Source organism: Prionailurus bengalensis, chromosome A3 (genome assembly GCF_016509475.1).
Source record: "Prionailurus bengalensis isolate Pbe53 chromosome A3, Fcat_Pben_1.1_paternal_pri, whole genome shotgun sequence".
Lineage (NCBI taxonomy): Eukaryota > Metazoa > Chordata > Mammalia > Carnivora > Felidae > Prionailurus > Prionailurus bengalensis.
In genome coordinates this window covers 30520193-30534582 of record NC_057354.1, presented here as the reverse complement: position 1 = coordinate 30534582, position 14390 = coordinate 30520193, and the positions used below count along the sequence as shown (strand labels likewise).

Sequence of the window (14390 nt, the reverse complement as noted above, 5' to 3'; positions counted from 1 at the left end):
ACTGAAAAGTACAAAATACCATTGAAGGATATTAAAGACGACCTATATAAGTGGAAAAACCTACCATGTTTGTGGTTTGGAAGACCTACTATTGATAAAATGGCAACATTCCCCCAAATATTTACAGAATCGACACAATCCCAATCAAAATCACAGCTGCCTTTTTTTTTTTTTTTTTTTTTTGGTGAAAATTGACAAGCAGATCCTAAAATGCACATGAAAATGCAAGAGACCCAGAATAGCTGAAAACAATCTTGCAAAAGGACAGAGTTGGAGGAGTCACATCTCCCAATTTTAGAACTTGACACAAAGCCTCAGTTTGAAGACAGTGTGATCCTACCAGTTGGAGAGATGTGCAGATCACTGGAATAGAATTGAGAGTTCAGAAACAAACCTATATGGGGCACCTAGGTGGCTCAGTTGGTTAAGCATCCAACTTTTTGTTTTAGCTTAGCTCATGATTTCACGGTTTATGGGTTCAAGCCCCACATCGGGGCTCTGAGCTGGACAGCATGGAGCCTGCTTGGGATTCTCTCTCTCCCTCCCTCTCTCCCCTCCCCAACTCACACACGCATGCACACACTCTTTCTCTCTCTCAAACTTAAAAAAAAAAAGTTATTTATTTATTTATTTATTTATTTATTTATTTATTTATTTGAGAGAGACAGAGAAAGAGCAGGGGAGGGGCAGAGAGAGAGGGAGACACAGAATCCAAAGCAGGCTCCAGGCTCCGAGCTGTCAGCAGAGAGCCTGACACGAGGCTCGAACTCATGAACCTTGAGATCATGACCTGAGCCGAAGTCGGACGCTTAACTGACTGAGCCACCCAGGCACCCCCAAAAAAGTTATTTTAAGAAAAAAAGACAAATGTATACAATTATGGTCAATTGATTTTCAACAAGTGCATCAAGACAATTCAATAAGAAAAGAACAGTTGATTCAACAAATGGTGCTGGGATAACCAAATTGTATAAAACAGTGAAGTTAGGGCTCTGCTTCACACCATATATAAAAATTAAAAATGGACCAAAGACCCAGATGTAACAACTAAAATTACAAAACTCTTAGAAATAAACATAGATATAAATTTCCGTGGCTTTGGGTTAAATGATGGTTTCTTAGATATGACACCTAAAGCACAAGCAACCGAAAGAAAAAGATAAATTGAACTTCATCAAAATTTAAAAACCCTTATTATCAAGAAAGTAAAAAGATAACCCACAGGGAGAAAATACTTGGAGATCTTCTATCTGATAAGAGTAGGTAGTATCCACAACATAGAAATAACTGTTACAATTCAATAAAAAGCCTACAAAATAAAAAGAACTGCAAATATTTTATATCAGCCTTTTTATCCTAACAAGGTCTTTTGTAGAACAAAAGTTTTTTAATTTGATAAAGTCCATTTTATTTATTTTTTTCCTTCAATTGCTTATGCTTTAGGGGTGATATCATGCTTTTGGTGATAGCCAGCTATGGATGTCCAATTGCTCCGACACCATTTGTTGAAAAGGTTGTCCTGCCATTGAAATGCTTTTTTGCACCTTTGTCACAATCAGTTGGCTATCTGATAAGGAATTGTATCTAGAATATATAAAGAACTCTTACAACCCGTAAAAAGAAAAATAACCCAACTAAAAACGTGGACAAAGAATTTTGAACAGACATTTCTCCAAAGAAGATATACAACAGGCCGATAAGCACATCATTAGTCATTAGGAAAGTGCAAATCAAAACCACAATGAGATTACCGCTTCATACCATCTAGGATGGTTATAATCAAAAAGACAATAAAAATTACCTGATGATATGGAGAAATTGGAACCCTCATACACTGCTGGTGGGAATGTGAAATGATGTAGCCATCCTGGGAAACAAACAATTTAGTAATTCCTCAAAAAGTTAAATACAGAATTACCATATGACCTAGCAATTACTCCTAGATATATACCCAGAGAATTGAAAACTCGTGTTACTTGTTTAGAGTAGAGCAACATTATTCATAATAGCTAAAAGGTAGAAACAATCCAAGTAACCATCAACTAATGAATGGATAAACAAATATAGTATATCCATACTACTATTTAGCCATAAAAGTAAATATTGATTCATGATACAACATGAATAAACCTTGAAGGCATTTTGCTAAATGAAAGAAGGCAGACAAAAAAGACCACTTATTGTATGATACCATTTCATGATTCCATTCCATTCTGGAAATGACCGGAATAGACAAATCCATCAAGACAGAAAGTTGTGATTGCCAGGGACTGCGAGAAGGGGGAATGGGGAGTGACTGTTTATGGGTGTGGGCTTTGGGAGCATGGAATGAAATGTTCTGGAATTAGATAGAGGTGATGGTTGCACAACTCTGTGAGTATACTAAAAAAGGCTGAATTGTATACTTTAAAGGGATGAATATTACGTGAAATATACCTCCATTTTTAAAAAGGTATGGGAAGTTACAATGGAGAAGCAGTTTGTTGTTGAAATACTGTAGAGTGCAAAATAGGACCTGTAAAGTTGTAAAATTAGTTTGGCCCTTCATGGAACTTCTGAAAAGTCAGATCGGAGGCTTTTCTCTTCATGACTGCCCTTGCTTTTGGTCACCTTTGGCACTTAACATGTCAGAATTTAACCTTTTTTTCCTTACAGGTGACTATGGTTTTAGAATTTGTTTAACAACATAATAGCACATTATAACCACTAATTGTAACTCCATTTTAAAAAGGCTACACATCTAATTTTGGATCCTAGAAAAATAAGCAAATTAAAATTGAGTGGCTTGTCCAACTTCTTGCCCTTTGGTAGGATCAGTGCTGAATCTCCACAGGGCAGAGCCAGCAGTCCTGACCCTGTTTCCCTCCCTGTGCTGGGAGGAAAGCTGGGCCTTCCCAGAATGCCTACCAGATGGGAACATCATTTCTCCTTTTAAGCAGAAGCCCAAAAAATCACCCCCAAGGCTGGAACTGCTAGTTTCTCACCTTTACCCACACAGCTCGTTCTCAGCCTTCCTGCAGACGTCAAAAATGGGCTTAAAAATAGTGTTCCCGTCATGAAATTTAAACATAAATAAAAACAACTGGTATTGGTAGACTGCCTTACTGCCTCCTCAGCCCTGTCCCCAGTCTGAACTGATGACAGTGGGGCAGGTAGTGTCCCCACTCTACAGATGAAGGAACAGAGCTTGAGAGGCCACATGATGACAGAGGTTCCACAGCTAGTGGGTGTCTGAGCCAAGGCCAGCTGTCTGTCCTTCCTCCTCCCCTGCTCTCCTACTGTCTCCATGGTAAGGCTGAATCTTGATAAGACAGTTACCATTCTCCTCCTGTGAAGATCCTATCTGCTGTGTACAAGGCTCCTGAGAGCTCCCCAGAAAAGGGTGTTGGAAAACAGATTCACAGCACTGGCCACAGGGCACCAAGAGCCACGTGGCCTATCACATAACGTAAGAAGACACTGGGCTACACATTATAGGTTAAGAAACAGGCAACAGGGAGGCCGTGTCAGCTGGATGGACAAGAAATGGTGACGGTTGAATCAGGATCCCTGGAGAAGGACAGGGAAACAAGCAGGGAGGAGTTCAACCTTTGGGCAGGAGACAAGTAGGACAGCAGCACATCAGTGCAACAGACCTGGGTCCCTCAGCCAGGTCCGGCCACTCACCAGGGTGGCTCCAAGCCTCTGTTTTCTTGCCTGTGAAGTGGGTATATGCAATACTTGATGTCTCTGAACGCTGCTGTGTGCCCAAGGAGTAGTGGTTGGAAGTGAAAGCCTCTTTCCAGGCATTGGAGCCTAGCCACCTGTCAGAGAGTGAGCCTGGCCCCGTCTGTGTATTTTCGTAAGTTTAACTATTAGAGACTCTTGAATAACTTTATATATGACAAAGATGTTGACAAGGCAGCCCATAAGTGAGGGACCCCAGGGACTGTGAGAAGCACGTCACCACAGGCTGTGCCATGTAGTTTATAGTGTCTACATTGTGAAAACCAAAGGAGGGCTCCAGGGCCTGGGCCGGGGCATGAGCACTCCCCTCAGGGGCCGTGCTGCTGAGTGGGCAGAGCATTCCCTGGCGAAGCCAGCCCCTCACCCACCCAGGACAACCGCTTTATGTTTAGCCTGTCTACTGAGAATAAGCCAAGTCAGACTCTTCTGACTACTGAAGTAAAGGAAGCTGCTTCTTGCTTTCTGTCTTCTCCTGTCTGCCCTCCATCTTGAAGATGTGTGACAGGAAGAGCAGGAGACTCTTCAGAAGACCTCGCCCATTCAAGCCTGCTTCTTTCACTTAAGGAGTTGTGGGACCTTGTAAGTCCCTTCAAATGGCTGGCTTCGGGGGGCCTGCACTTTACTTTGGGGCCTGGGAGAGTATTCAGCACTCTGCTTCATGTGTGCAATTGTCTTTCAGCTCTGTGCAGTGTGTCTAGAAGACTTCAAGCCTCGAGATGAGTTGGGCATTTGTCCATGTAAGCATGCCTTTCACAGAAAGTGAGTATTGGTATGGAATTATTTTTTTTAATGTTTGGTTTTTGAGAGAGAGCAAGCGAGCAAGGGGGGAGGGGCAGAGAGAGAGAGAGGGAAACACAGAATCCGAAGCAGGCTCCAGGCTGAGCTGTCAGCACAGAGCCCGACAGGGGGCTCGAACTCACCCAGTGGCGAGATCATGAGCCAAAGTTGGACGCTTAACTGACTGAGCCACGCAGGTGCCCCTGGTGTGGAATTATTTAAAGGGACCTGAATTTGAGGCACATTGAGCCACTTACTTGTGGGTTTAGAGCAGTGCCAGACAAGCCGGACAGCTTCATCATTAGTCTACAATGCAGCAAGCTCAACGCACCCTATGGAGTGAGGTGCGTGCATGCACGTGTGTGTGTGTACATACGTGACATCAGGAGGGACCGGGGTGGCGGAACATGACTGCCAGGCAGGACTTTGGGCAGAGGGCCACATAAGCCCACACCTCCTTAGAGCTGAGGCTACAAACAGCTGCTTTAAATGGAATTTTCCAACGAGAGCTTCTATTCCTAAAAACTTAAAACCAGTTATTTTAAATCAAAATAAAGTATGAATGTAAGTGGGAGTGTGAAGCCATCTCCTATGCCAACATACTAATATTCCCTCTTCTCTCACAATTTTTTGTTTTCATTTCTATTAAAAACTTTTATTTCTCCTACTTCCCACCACCCTCCTCAGTGTACTTCATCCTTTAAGTCATGGATGATTCGAGGGTATAGCATGCTGTGGCTGATTCGTATCACCTTTTAGAAGATTAGAGGCTTTGATTTCTCCAGGGGGTAAAAGGCATTCTCCACCTGCTGGTGGAGCTGCTTGGGATCTGAGTGTTCACACCAGCCCCTGGCTAGAGGGGCAGATGTGTTTAACCCATGAGGCATCTGGCAGGGGGCGCCATAAGCCTGGGACTGACATCTTCCTCCTGTGTTGTCTCATCCTGCAGGTGCCTTATTAAGTGGCTCGAGGTTCGTAAAGTATGTCCACTGTGCAACATGCCAGTTCTGCAGCTGGCCCAGCTGCACAGTAAGCAGGACCGTGGACCCCCGCAGGGGCCCCTGCCCGGGGCAGAGAACATCGTATAGCTCCCCCAAGGACCAAACTGCTGTGGGATCCGACATCCATATGGAGCCAGGAGGAACACAAGCGGTCTCTGCGTTGGCTGCTCTACCTGGGGCACCAGCTGCCACTTCCTTTGCCTCATGAAGAACTCAGGCCAGCTACGCTGGGAAGCCAGACTGCTGGGTCTTGTGACAACCAAAGCACGCTGACACTACCCCATGCCAAGAGAAGAGGAGTGGATGATGGATAAGCCTTCCGGTTACATTCAAGAAATTTCATGAGGGTCTCTTACTGACGCCATTACTCTGTCTCCCAGATACTTTTCTCCATGTCAAGGTGAATCTTTATCAAGCAGAAGGCAAGATAGGATTGTTAGAGAAGGGAACTGAGGGCAGGTGTTTAAAGCCCCCCCGCCCCCCCCCCCCCCCCACCCTGTGGACAGATGAGCTTCTATGCAGACCGTGCATGCTTTTGCAGCAGCAGACCCTCCTGGCAGTCCCTGAGCCAAGTAAAACCAGCGGTTACCTCAGTTGAAGCCCGACTGGTTGCCAGTGATTGGTGAGGCAGTGTCAACAAGGCTTTTCACATTGTGTTCCTTTGATAAGGTCATCTTGGAACCCAGGGGCTTTGGTTACCACAGAGCAGCAGTGCCCCCTCGCCACTCCTTCTCTCTCAAGTTCATGACACTTGCTTATCAAATCATCTAAACACATTAGATGCGCTTGGAAAGGCTGGTCAGAAGTCATTTCCTCTTATTCTTGCCCGCCCCCCCAAGCTCCCCAGTGAAGCCCAGCCAGGCCGCCCATCTGGAGCCCCAGCAGGGGATGTGCTGTCCGTGTGTGACCCAGGGAGCCTCAGGGTCCTGCCCACCCCCATACAGTGGGGTTCCAGTGCAGCTGCTGGTCTTAGCCCACTGCCTCAGTAAGGAGCTGCTGTGAGCCTCTCAGATGGCTCCCAAGGGGAGCTTCTTCCTGAGAATGGCCAGTCTTCCCGGCCCTGCTGAGACGAGAGGATGCTGACTCCCTTGCCTCTCTCCACTCCTTCCGTTTCCTTCCCTCTCCTGCCCTGTATTTCTACTTGAGAAAATGCCTGTCATTGGCTTTTTAACAATTTGAAGCATCCCAAATGAGATCTTTCTGTAATTCTGAAGCGAGGGATCCACTTGAAATTGTAAATAGTTTCAGGAAGCTCCCGTAGGGCTGTTCACCCATTGGTGTGTGCCTCAGTATTCGGACTTGCGATAAGTAATTTAAAGTGTCTTTATAGGAGAGAAGTGCATGCTGCTCTTTGGCTCTTTCCAACTTTTCTAGAAATGACTGAAGAGTCCATTCGGATTCATGAATACTGTATAAATTTGCCATCTGAAGTGGCTTTGGGTCAGATAGAAAGTTCTTTTCCACGGCACTGCTTTCCACCTCCTTCTGTTATAGGGTGGACTCTTCGTCAAGAGCTTTGCCTCTGCTCCATTCCCCAGGTGTGCGTGAGGACAGTTTCTCATTGGAAATGTGGTCTGCATGGTATGGAGAGAGAATGGAGGAAGCTTTACTACTCTGTTCATGGCATGTCTCCAGGGATTTTTTTCTGGATTCGTCTCTACCATCTTAGAATGGGAGACAGAACCTGTCCTTGGCTCAGATGGCTGGGGTCAGATGAGGAAAATTCCCATTAGCCTAGGAAAGTGCTGGACAAAATCCAGTTTGGAAAATTACAAATCCAGTTGGTCAGAATTGGCTGTTTCCTCCTTGTGACCTATTCATGTCACGCCAACTGGCTGCTTCAACAGGGCAAGGAAGTGTGGGGTATTTTTATATGAAAGCCTTAGCCTGTTGGGCATCCTTGAAAAGAGATTTTCATGCGCTCCTACTTTCACCATTTCTGCGTTGTGTTGGTAGCACAATGGAGTTGAATACTGCAAAGCACCCAGTTTACAGTGAAATGTTTCCAGTGACCAGTGTCAAAAGTAGGTCTGCTTCTAGACGAGCCTCAGTTGTGGCCAACACCCACCATTCCCCATGGGATGGCTTGGGCCAGATCTCACCTTGTTACGAGGTTCCAACAGGAAAGAGAATTTTTCCCCTGAAGGGAGGAATTCGCATGCTCTAAAAACTGCAAATGATTTCAGCTCACAGCTTTGGCAAGATTATAACTCATCAGTTGCAGCTTTTTTCTGTCCCTGTATGTGTGGGTAGATTAGTTCATTTCCCTGTCACAGGAAGGGCAAGTTGATCTGGTTGGTGCATAGTTCCAGCCATTAGAGGAAAGCGCCAGAATGCCGTTCACTCTCCATTGGGCACCAACCCCCACGAGGTGCCGCTAACGTGACCTCCACACCTGTGAATGCGGAGGGCTTTTTAAATGCCACCCTTTCACCAGGGTGGGGCTGGATATGGAGTGGTGAATATTCACTCTGCTCGCCATCTCCTTTCTTGGCTCGGTGTCCCACTGCAGCTCAGCCAGTGTCACCCAGAGTAGTCGTTCCTGCCACTCTTAGCAAGACAACCTGAATGCACCTGCTCCCCACACCTGGGTCCTCCTCCAGGACTCTGTGCTGCACTGTCATTATTGCCAATGGCCAGGGCTTAATTTACATCTTCAATTCTGATTCAAACACAGTTGTCTGTGGACAAGGTTAAATCTTCATCTGAACTTTTTAAAGAATGGGTTAAGGATCCCCTAATACTCTTGGCACAGGCTCACACCTTACACTGAGGCCACCCTGGCCACATCTATCTTTTGTTAGGAAGTTGTTGGTGATCTTTTGTTAATCTGTAGACATGTGGAGACTTTGGTCTGCTCTTAGGCCACTGGGGGGGTGACATAGCAGGTTTTGGGGTTTTTTTTTGTTTTGTTTTGTTTTTTACTTTGTCTTGCTGTGTCTAAGCAGCTCAAAGATCAGATGTTACTTGTATGCTGTGGGTTAAAAGAATGTAACTCAGCCCCAACTGAACTCCATGGGTGGCTGCATCATTATCTAGTTGTTGCTAGAAGTACAGCCGAATTCAGGTGGCTTTAGAAACAGGGAACAAAACCAGCCTGACTTGATTCCTGATTAAGTAGGCATAAGACATTGTCATCTGCTGCTTCTCTCTGCCACAGTGTGATGTGGTTGGGCCTGTCTCTGGCAGGTGAGGTCCTTGTAGCCTGTGCCCACCAAGGCAGGGAGCTGGACTAGACAGAAATGGCCAGATGCGAGTAGATGGCCCACGGGGAAATCTAAGCTGAGGAATACAGGGAACATTCCATCATTGCCAGATAGCCTGTTCTTAACACATCTTGACAAAATTAAGATCCTTTGCCCCAGTGCCAAGTCCCTTGGACCCACTAGAGGACCAATTTGTACCTTTCCACAGCCCCACTCCAAAGCCTGCCACCTCTGTGGCCTGGTCTTGCTCTGCTAAGCTATTCTGAACTGTAGTAGTTTTTCTGAAAGTCTTTCTGAGAATTATGAAATGAACACAGGGAGGATCTGGACAGAAAAAGTGCTGAGTGAGTTTAATCGTCCCTTGCCATTCACCAGCCATGTGTCTTTATGCAAGTTAGCCTCCCGAAGCTGATTTCCTTCTCTGCCCTCTAAGAATTGTAGTGACATTTTTGCTGGCTCTCATGAGGACCATACATGTCCAAAGCCTGGTGGGCAGTAGGCCTGGGGTTGTGGAAGTTCCTAATTATAGGCAGGATCATGCCAGTCACATAGGGCTCCTCTGTAGCTCAGGTAGCAACAAAACCTCAGCAAGAGCCTCCTGAGATACAGGAGCTCCCTTGGGGTAGGGCCTGCGTTTACCTGGGTCCCTTCCTTTTCCTCTCCTGATCTTGCCAGTCACCTCCATCTGTCTTTGCCCATGGTGCTCCTTGGCAGCTATTCCATAAATTTTTGAATAGGTAATCCCTTCATATAATTCACAAATCACGAGTCTTCCTTGCATCCCTGACCTAGCGAGCCCAACTTATTGCCCCTTGAACACCCGCTGTGTTCCACTATGTTCCATGTAGATCCTTCCAGTGACCATTTGTGCATAAACAGGGATTACACACGTGTATATATAACTCTTCTCTTTTACTCATGTGATACCAGACCAGTATATCCAAGGAGCATTCCTATTCATGGGGGAAGAGCCATCTCAGAAGTCTGAATATCTGTACAAGGTGAGCCCATAATTGGAGGATGTCTTTGCAATCACATTCCCTTTTGAATAAGGCATTTTTTATTGATTGCAGCATACTAAAATTCTAGTTTTCCATACAAAGCAGAAATAGCAATCCCTCCCTGACCCTTACCACACACACAGATAATATGAGAGCACCACCAGTTTCCAGACTGCACAAGGACAGTCTGGTCTGTGACAGGACACCCAACAGCAGGCTCTGCTGTGTTGCTGAGAACAGCAATGCAGGCCTCTCGTCCAGGTCCAACAGCCTTTACACCCCCCTGGTCCCCATCCAACCCCATCCGATGGGGTGACGTCTGACTACAACTGTCATTTCTTAGGCGAGTTCTTGTGTTTCTGAGGCAGGAGTCTGATAAGCAGCAGCAACTGAAGCCTGAGGCATCCTTCTGTTTGGGGGACAGATGTCTCAGATGACGCTAAGCAGGTAGGTGGCCAGTCTCAAGACTAACCATAGATACACTTCAGTGTCCGTCTTCAAGGTCCTGGCTCTGCTCCCTTTCCCTCCCCACTCTTTATGCACACATTAAAAAGAAAATGCTTGCCACAGAATTTTTTCCATTTGACAACAGAAATCTTTTAAGAAAAAAATGTCTTACAAAGCTGCTTCTTCCAGGCAGCCCTAGGGGGAGGGGCATGGACTCCTACATTGGTTCTCACCCCCCTCCCTGGCTTCCTGCCTCCCAGAGCAGCAGCCCAGCGCTTTCCTTGGATTAAAAGTGCAATTTAGGCCCCTAAGCTGAAACTTGAAAGGAATTGTATGTGAAATGCCACCCTTCTGTCACCTGAGTATCTGGCCCTGGGTTAGAATGTCTTTCACATCAGCTATTACAAGTTTCTTAAGTAAAAGAGATGAATGTGTCTAAATTCACAATGTCTAAATTCTGGTGAAATCTGCAGTTGTTAACCGGAAGTGGTTCTTTAGTAGATAATATTAATGAAAGATACCCCATGCCACGGACTGTGCTTCCACTTGAGTGGGAATATCACAAGAAAAATAGAGGGGCTTGTTCAATAAGTTTGTCTTTGTCCAGTTCAGCTTTAGAGCCCAACTTTGCAAAATGCTAATAGTTTGGTTCCACTTTCAGACCGAGCATTGCACCCTTGCTTACCAATCCAGTGCTCACTTCTGTGGCTCTCAGGTCAGGGAGAACACCCTCCCTGCTCCAGGGACATGGACCTAGAATGTGGTCCCCGCCAAGGTCAAGGGACCGGTCTGTACTTGGTGAAGCTCCTCTCAGCTCCCTGTGGCTGCATCTAGGGCCAGCTGCACACTGTCCCTCCCAGGCCGTGCTACAGCAGGTGGGTAGGTGGGGCCGGTGTTTAGGGAAGCTCCTCCTGGAGAGAGCCTGGTCTTCCAAGAGTGTTCCTCATAACTGTCGTCTCTGGGTTTCTTGACATCATTGCCAGGAAGGAGGGGGGTAGTTTAGTCCTGTAGTTTAGCCCACTGGGGTTTACTCACTAGATCTTGTATAACTCCCTCAAAAAAAAAAAAAAAAAAAAAAAAAAGGTTTATGAAACTCTGAGCCTCAGGTTTCATAGACGTGTTTGTACACTAAGAATTCTGCAGCAGAATATTTTTAAACATCCGCAGTTTTTTGTAAGCTATATTTTTGTATATTTAATTGCTATTTTAAAATTTTAATGCATTTTTGGCTAATTACTCCTGTTTTAAAAACAAAACATGCATGTAATTGACTTAAATGTAAATAAAAAGCAGGTTTTGAAAATACTTTGTGCCGAGCATGTACCCTTCAACTCAGAGGGGCCTGAGATCACCTACACCCCTCTTGAGCCTGTGTAGCAATGGAAAGTCAAGGTAAGTGGCTCTGATCAAAATAAGCTGGTCACCAGCAACATGTGATTGTGATGAAGGAGCTTCGGGCCTGCACCACCATGGGGTGGGGAGCAGGTCAGAGGTGAGGAGCAGAGCACCAGGCCACAGCGAGGGAGGAGGTGGCCAAGACCCCACCTGCCCCCCTGGCCTCAGCCCCGCAGATGCCACGGGACACACCAGCTGTCTCACAAACTCGGGAGCTAGCGCCCAGGGGGGTTGAGGTGGGGGAACTAGCCCACCCCGCCCCCCACCCCTCTAGCTGCATCTCAGGCTTGGAAATACCAACTATTCTGTCAGGAGGGAAAAAACACACCTAGACTCCAAAGTCCCCCTGTGGTGACTGCTGTTTCTCCTCACCGCCACTCACGAGAAGCCCTGCAGGTCAGCTTTGGCTCCGCAGCTTGGGGGAAACTGGCCCCCTCAAGGCCATCTGTGACCCTGCAACAAATCTGGACCACTTCTTAAACCTCCTCTGAATGCAGGTGCCTGAAGAGCTCCTCTCCCTCAGCCCCTTCTCAGACCATGCTCTGCAGCCTTTTCCTTCTCTGCCCATCTAGTTATTCTCCCTCTACCTTCATATTCACTAAATTCCCACCTAGATAGACATCATTTGCAGGTCTGTAATCTCCAACCCAAATATTCAGCTGCCTTTTCGGTATCAAGACCTGGCAATCCAAAACCAAGCCTTCCCAACAAGCCTGGGTGCCTCACTGGGACTCCCTCCCCACTATCCAGTCACCACATCCCAGCCCTCTAAGCCCTCGTCTACTGCTCCAATCTTGGCTTAGGCCACCTTCCTTTCCCACCTGGATCCTAACCACGGCCACCCCACACGTACACATACTGCCTCCAGTGGAGGGCGGGGGGCCCTCGCCAACTCACGGAGGGCAGACTGGAAGGGACGCTGCTGAGACGGCAGTAGCTTACACCAGGGGCTGGCAGTGGTGCCAGGGGGTGGGAGTTTACATGCATCTCACAAGCCAGAGGTAGCAAAGTGGCAGTAAACTGGGATCAGGCTCGGAAGAGAATGTGAGCAACTCCCGTGCAGAGATGGCCTTGGGGACACACAGTGCTAAGAGGGGAAGGCAGTCCTTGCCGGGGGGCTACAAAGGCAAGGGCTGTGAGGGGCCGCTACCTTGGAAATCAATGTCCAGGGCTGATGACTGCTTAGGGAAGTCCAGAATTGCGCCCAGGGGGCTGGCAAGATCTGTCCTCAGAGGAGAAGTGGCTGGCACGGGCAGAGGTGGCCTGGGAGGCAGAAGGAAAAGCAAGAGGGGTCTGCTGTGTTAGAACGGAAGAAGAGGATGTGAAATGTCCGTTAGACTTAGTAACAACCCACTGGTGACTGATCAGGCACCCTCCCAGGCAGTGACACTTTGGGCTGGGCACAAAGTACAGAGAAGTCACAGAGGCAGCCTTTCAAGAGCAAGAAGTGGCAAGGATGCAGAACACGGAAGGTGAACGCTATGCAGGAGGGGGCTCTGCCCAGGTCTAGCTGTGTGACCTCAGGCAGGTTTGTTCCCATTAAACTGCAGGGAGAACAGAGGTTGTATGAGGCCAGCCATGAAAGCACTGGTCACAGCCTCATGAGCACAGTACGTGTGGGGAGAGCAGGGGACCCCAGCACAGGCGCCTGGGTCTCCGCCAGGGAAGCAGGCTCCCTCCCTCCCCCGCCTCCTCTGGAGAAGAGCAAGCGGGGAGGAGGGTCTGGGGCACAGGGGCTCCCAGGAGCACAACTGCATATCAGCAGGTGGGTAGGGACATGGTCTTTGATGGCTGTAGGGAAGGTGGGGCCACCAAGCGCAGACGAGATTAGAGGGGACTCGGGCTGAGGCCCGCAAGGGCCAGCAGCAGCAGAAGAGAGGCTGACTGGCTCCCGGGAGCCACAAGTCCCATTCCCACAGCTTTCCTCCAGTTCTGCTGGCCTGCACCAGGCTGACAGTACCCACAAACCCGCTGGTGCCCAGCTGCATTGAGAGGCGCCCTTGAGAAATGGCCACTCCCTGCCCCGCAAGCAACTGCCCTTGGTCCCAGAGCTGGCACGTGCCTCTGCTGCCCCCACGCGGCCAACACAAAAGGGTGCCAAGGGATCCGACCGACCCTCCTCCCTTGGTGACCCAGCCCTGCACTCTTCCAACCTAGGTCCCTGCCAGGCGCAAGGAGGCTGCAGAGCCTTGAGGTTACCTTCTAGTTCAAAGGCTGCTTTATACAGACCTTTCATGGCCTTCAACAGCAATGCAGGCACAAAAATACACAAGATAAGACTCAAAACAATATTCTATCTCCAAGGGGAAGGGTTTTTTAAATTATTCTGCACAGCAGAAAGAAAACGCTCTAAGTCAATCTCTACCGAGACTCCATCTTAAATCTCTATTTACCAAGACTCCTCAAGCTGCCTTTTGAGCCTCGCACATGCAGCCCTCATGCTCAGTCCTACCCCAAGCTCAGAGCCAGCCTTGCCAGCTTCCGGCAAGTAAAAACCTTGAGTGGGAGAGGAAGGCAAAAGTTCCCTACCCTGCCCCTAGGAGTTAATCAATGGACTTCAATTCCTCACTTTCTACCAGCCGGAAACAATCAGATTCTCCCCGATTCCCTGAAAATGTCGATTGGAGAAGTCTGGTTTTAGTCTTCCAGGTGCACCTTTTCTACTAGCTTAACTCCGCTTAACTCCCTACCTCCCACCCCCCCACGCCCCCCCAAGGGCATTCTTCCCAGGGTGGACTAAGTCCCATCTTTCCAGACACACCTTCCCAGGATCTGCAGTGTAGAGTAACCTGGAAATGCCCTTCCCCAAAGTTGCTCAATTGCCAAAATTACAAGTA

The 14390-nt window shown here is 47.7% G+C and overlaps 1 protein-coding gene across 1 annotated transcript in view; it reads left to right on the top strand.

The window, feature by feature from the left end:
* The window catches only part of RNF24 (ring finger protein 24), an 82129-nt gene extending 67743 nt beyond the window's left edge, over positions 1-14386 (top strand). Inside the window, exons 5-6 of the mRNA XM_043602821.1 lie at positions 4406-4485; positions 5453-14386. Coding sequence (XP_043458756.1) covers positions 4406-4485; positions 5453-5591 — 219 coding nt within the window. The 3' untranslated portion in view covers positions 5592-14386. The remainder of the gene's footprint in view (positions 1-4405; positions 4486-5452) is intronic.
* The last annotated feature ends 4 nt before the right edge of the window (positions 14387-14390 follow it).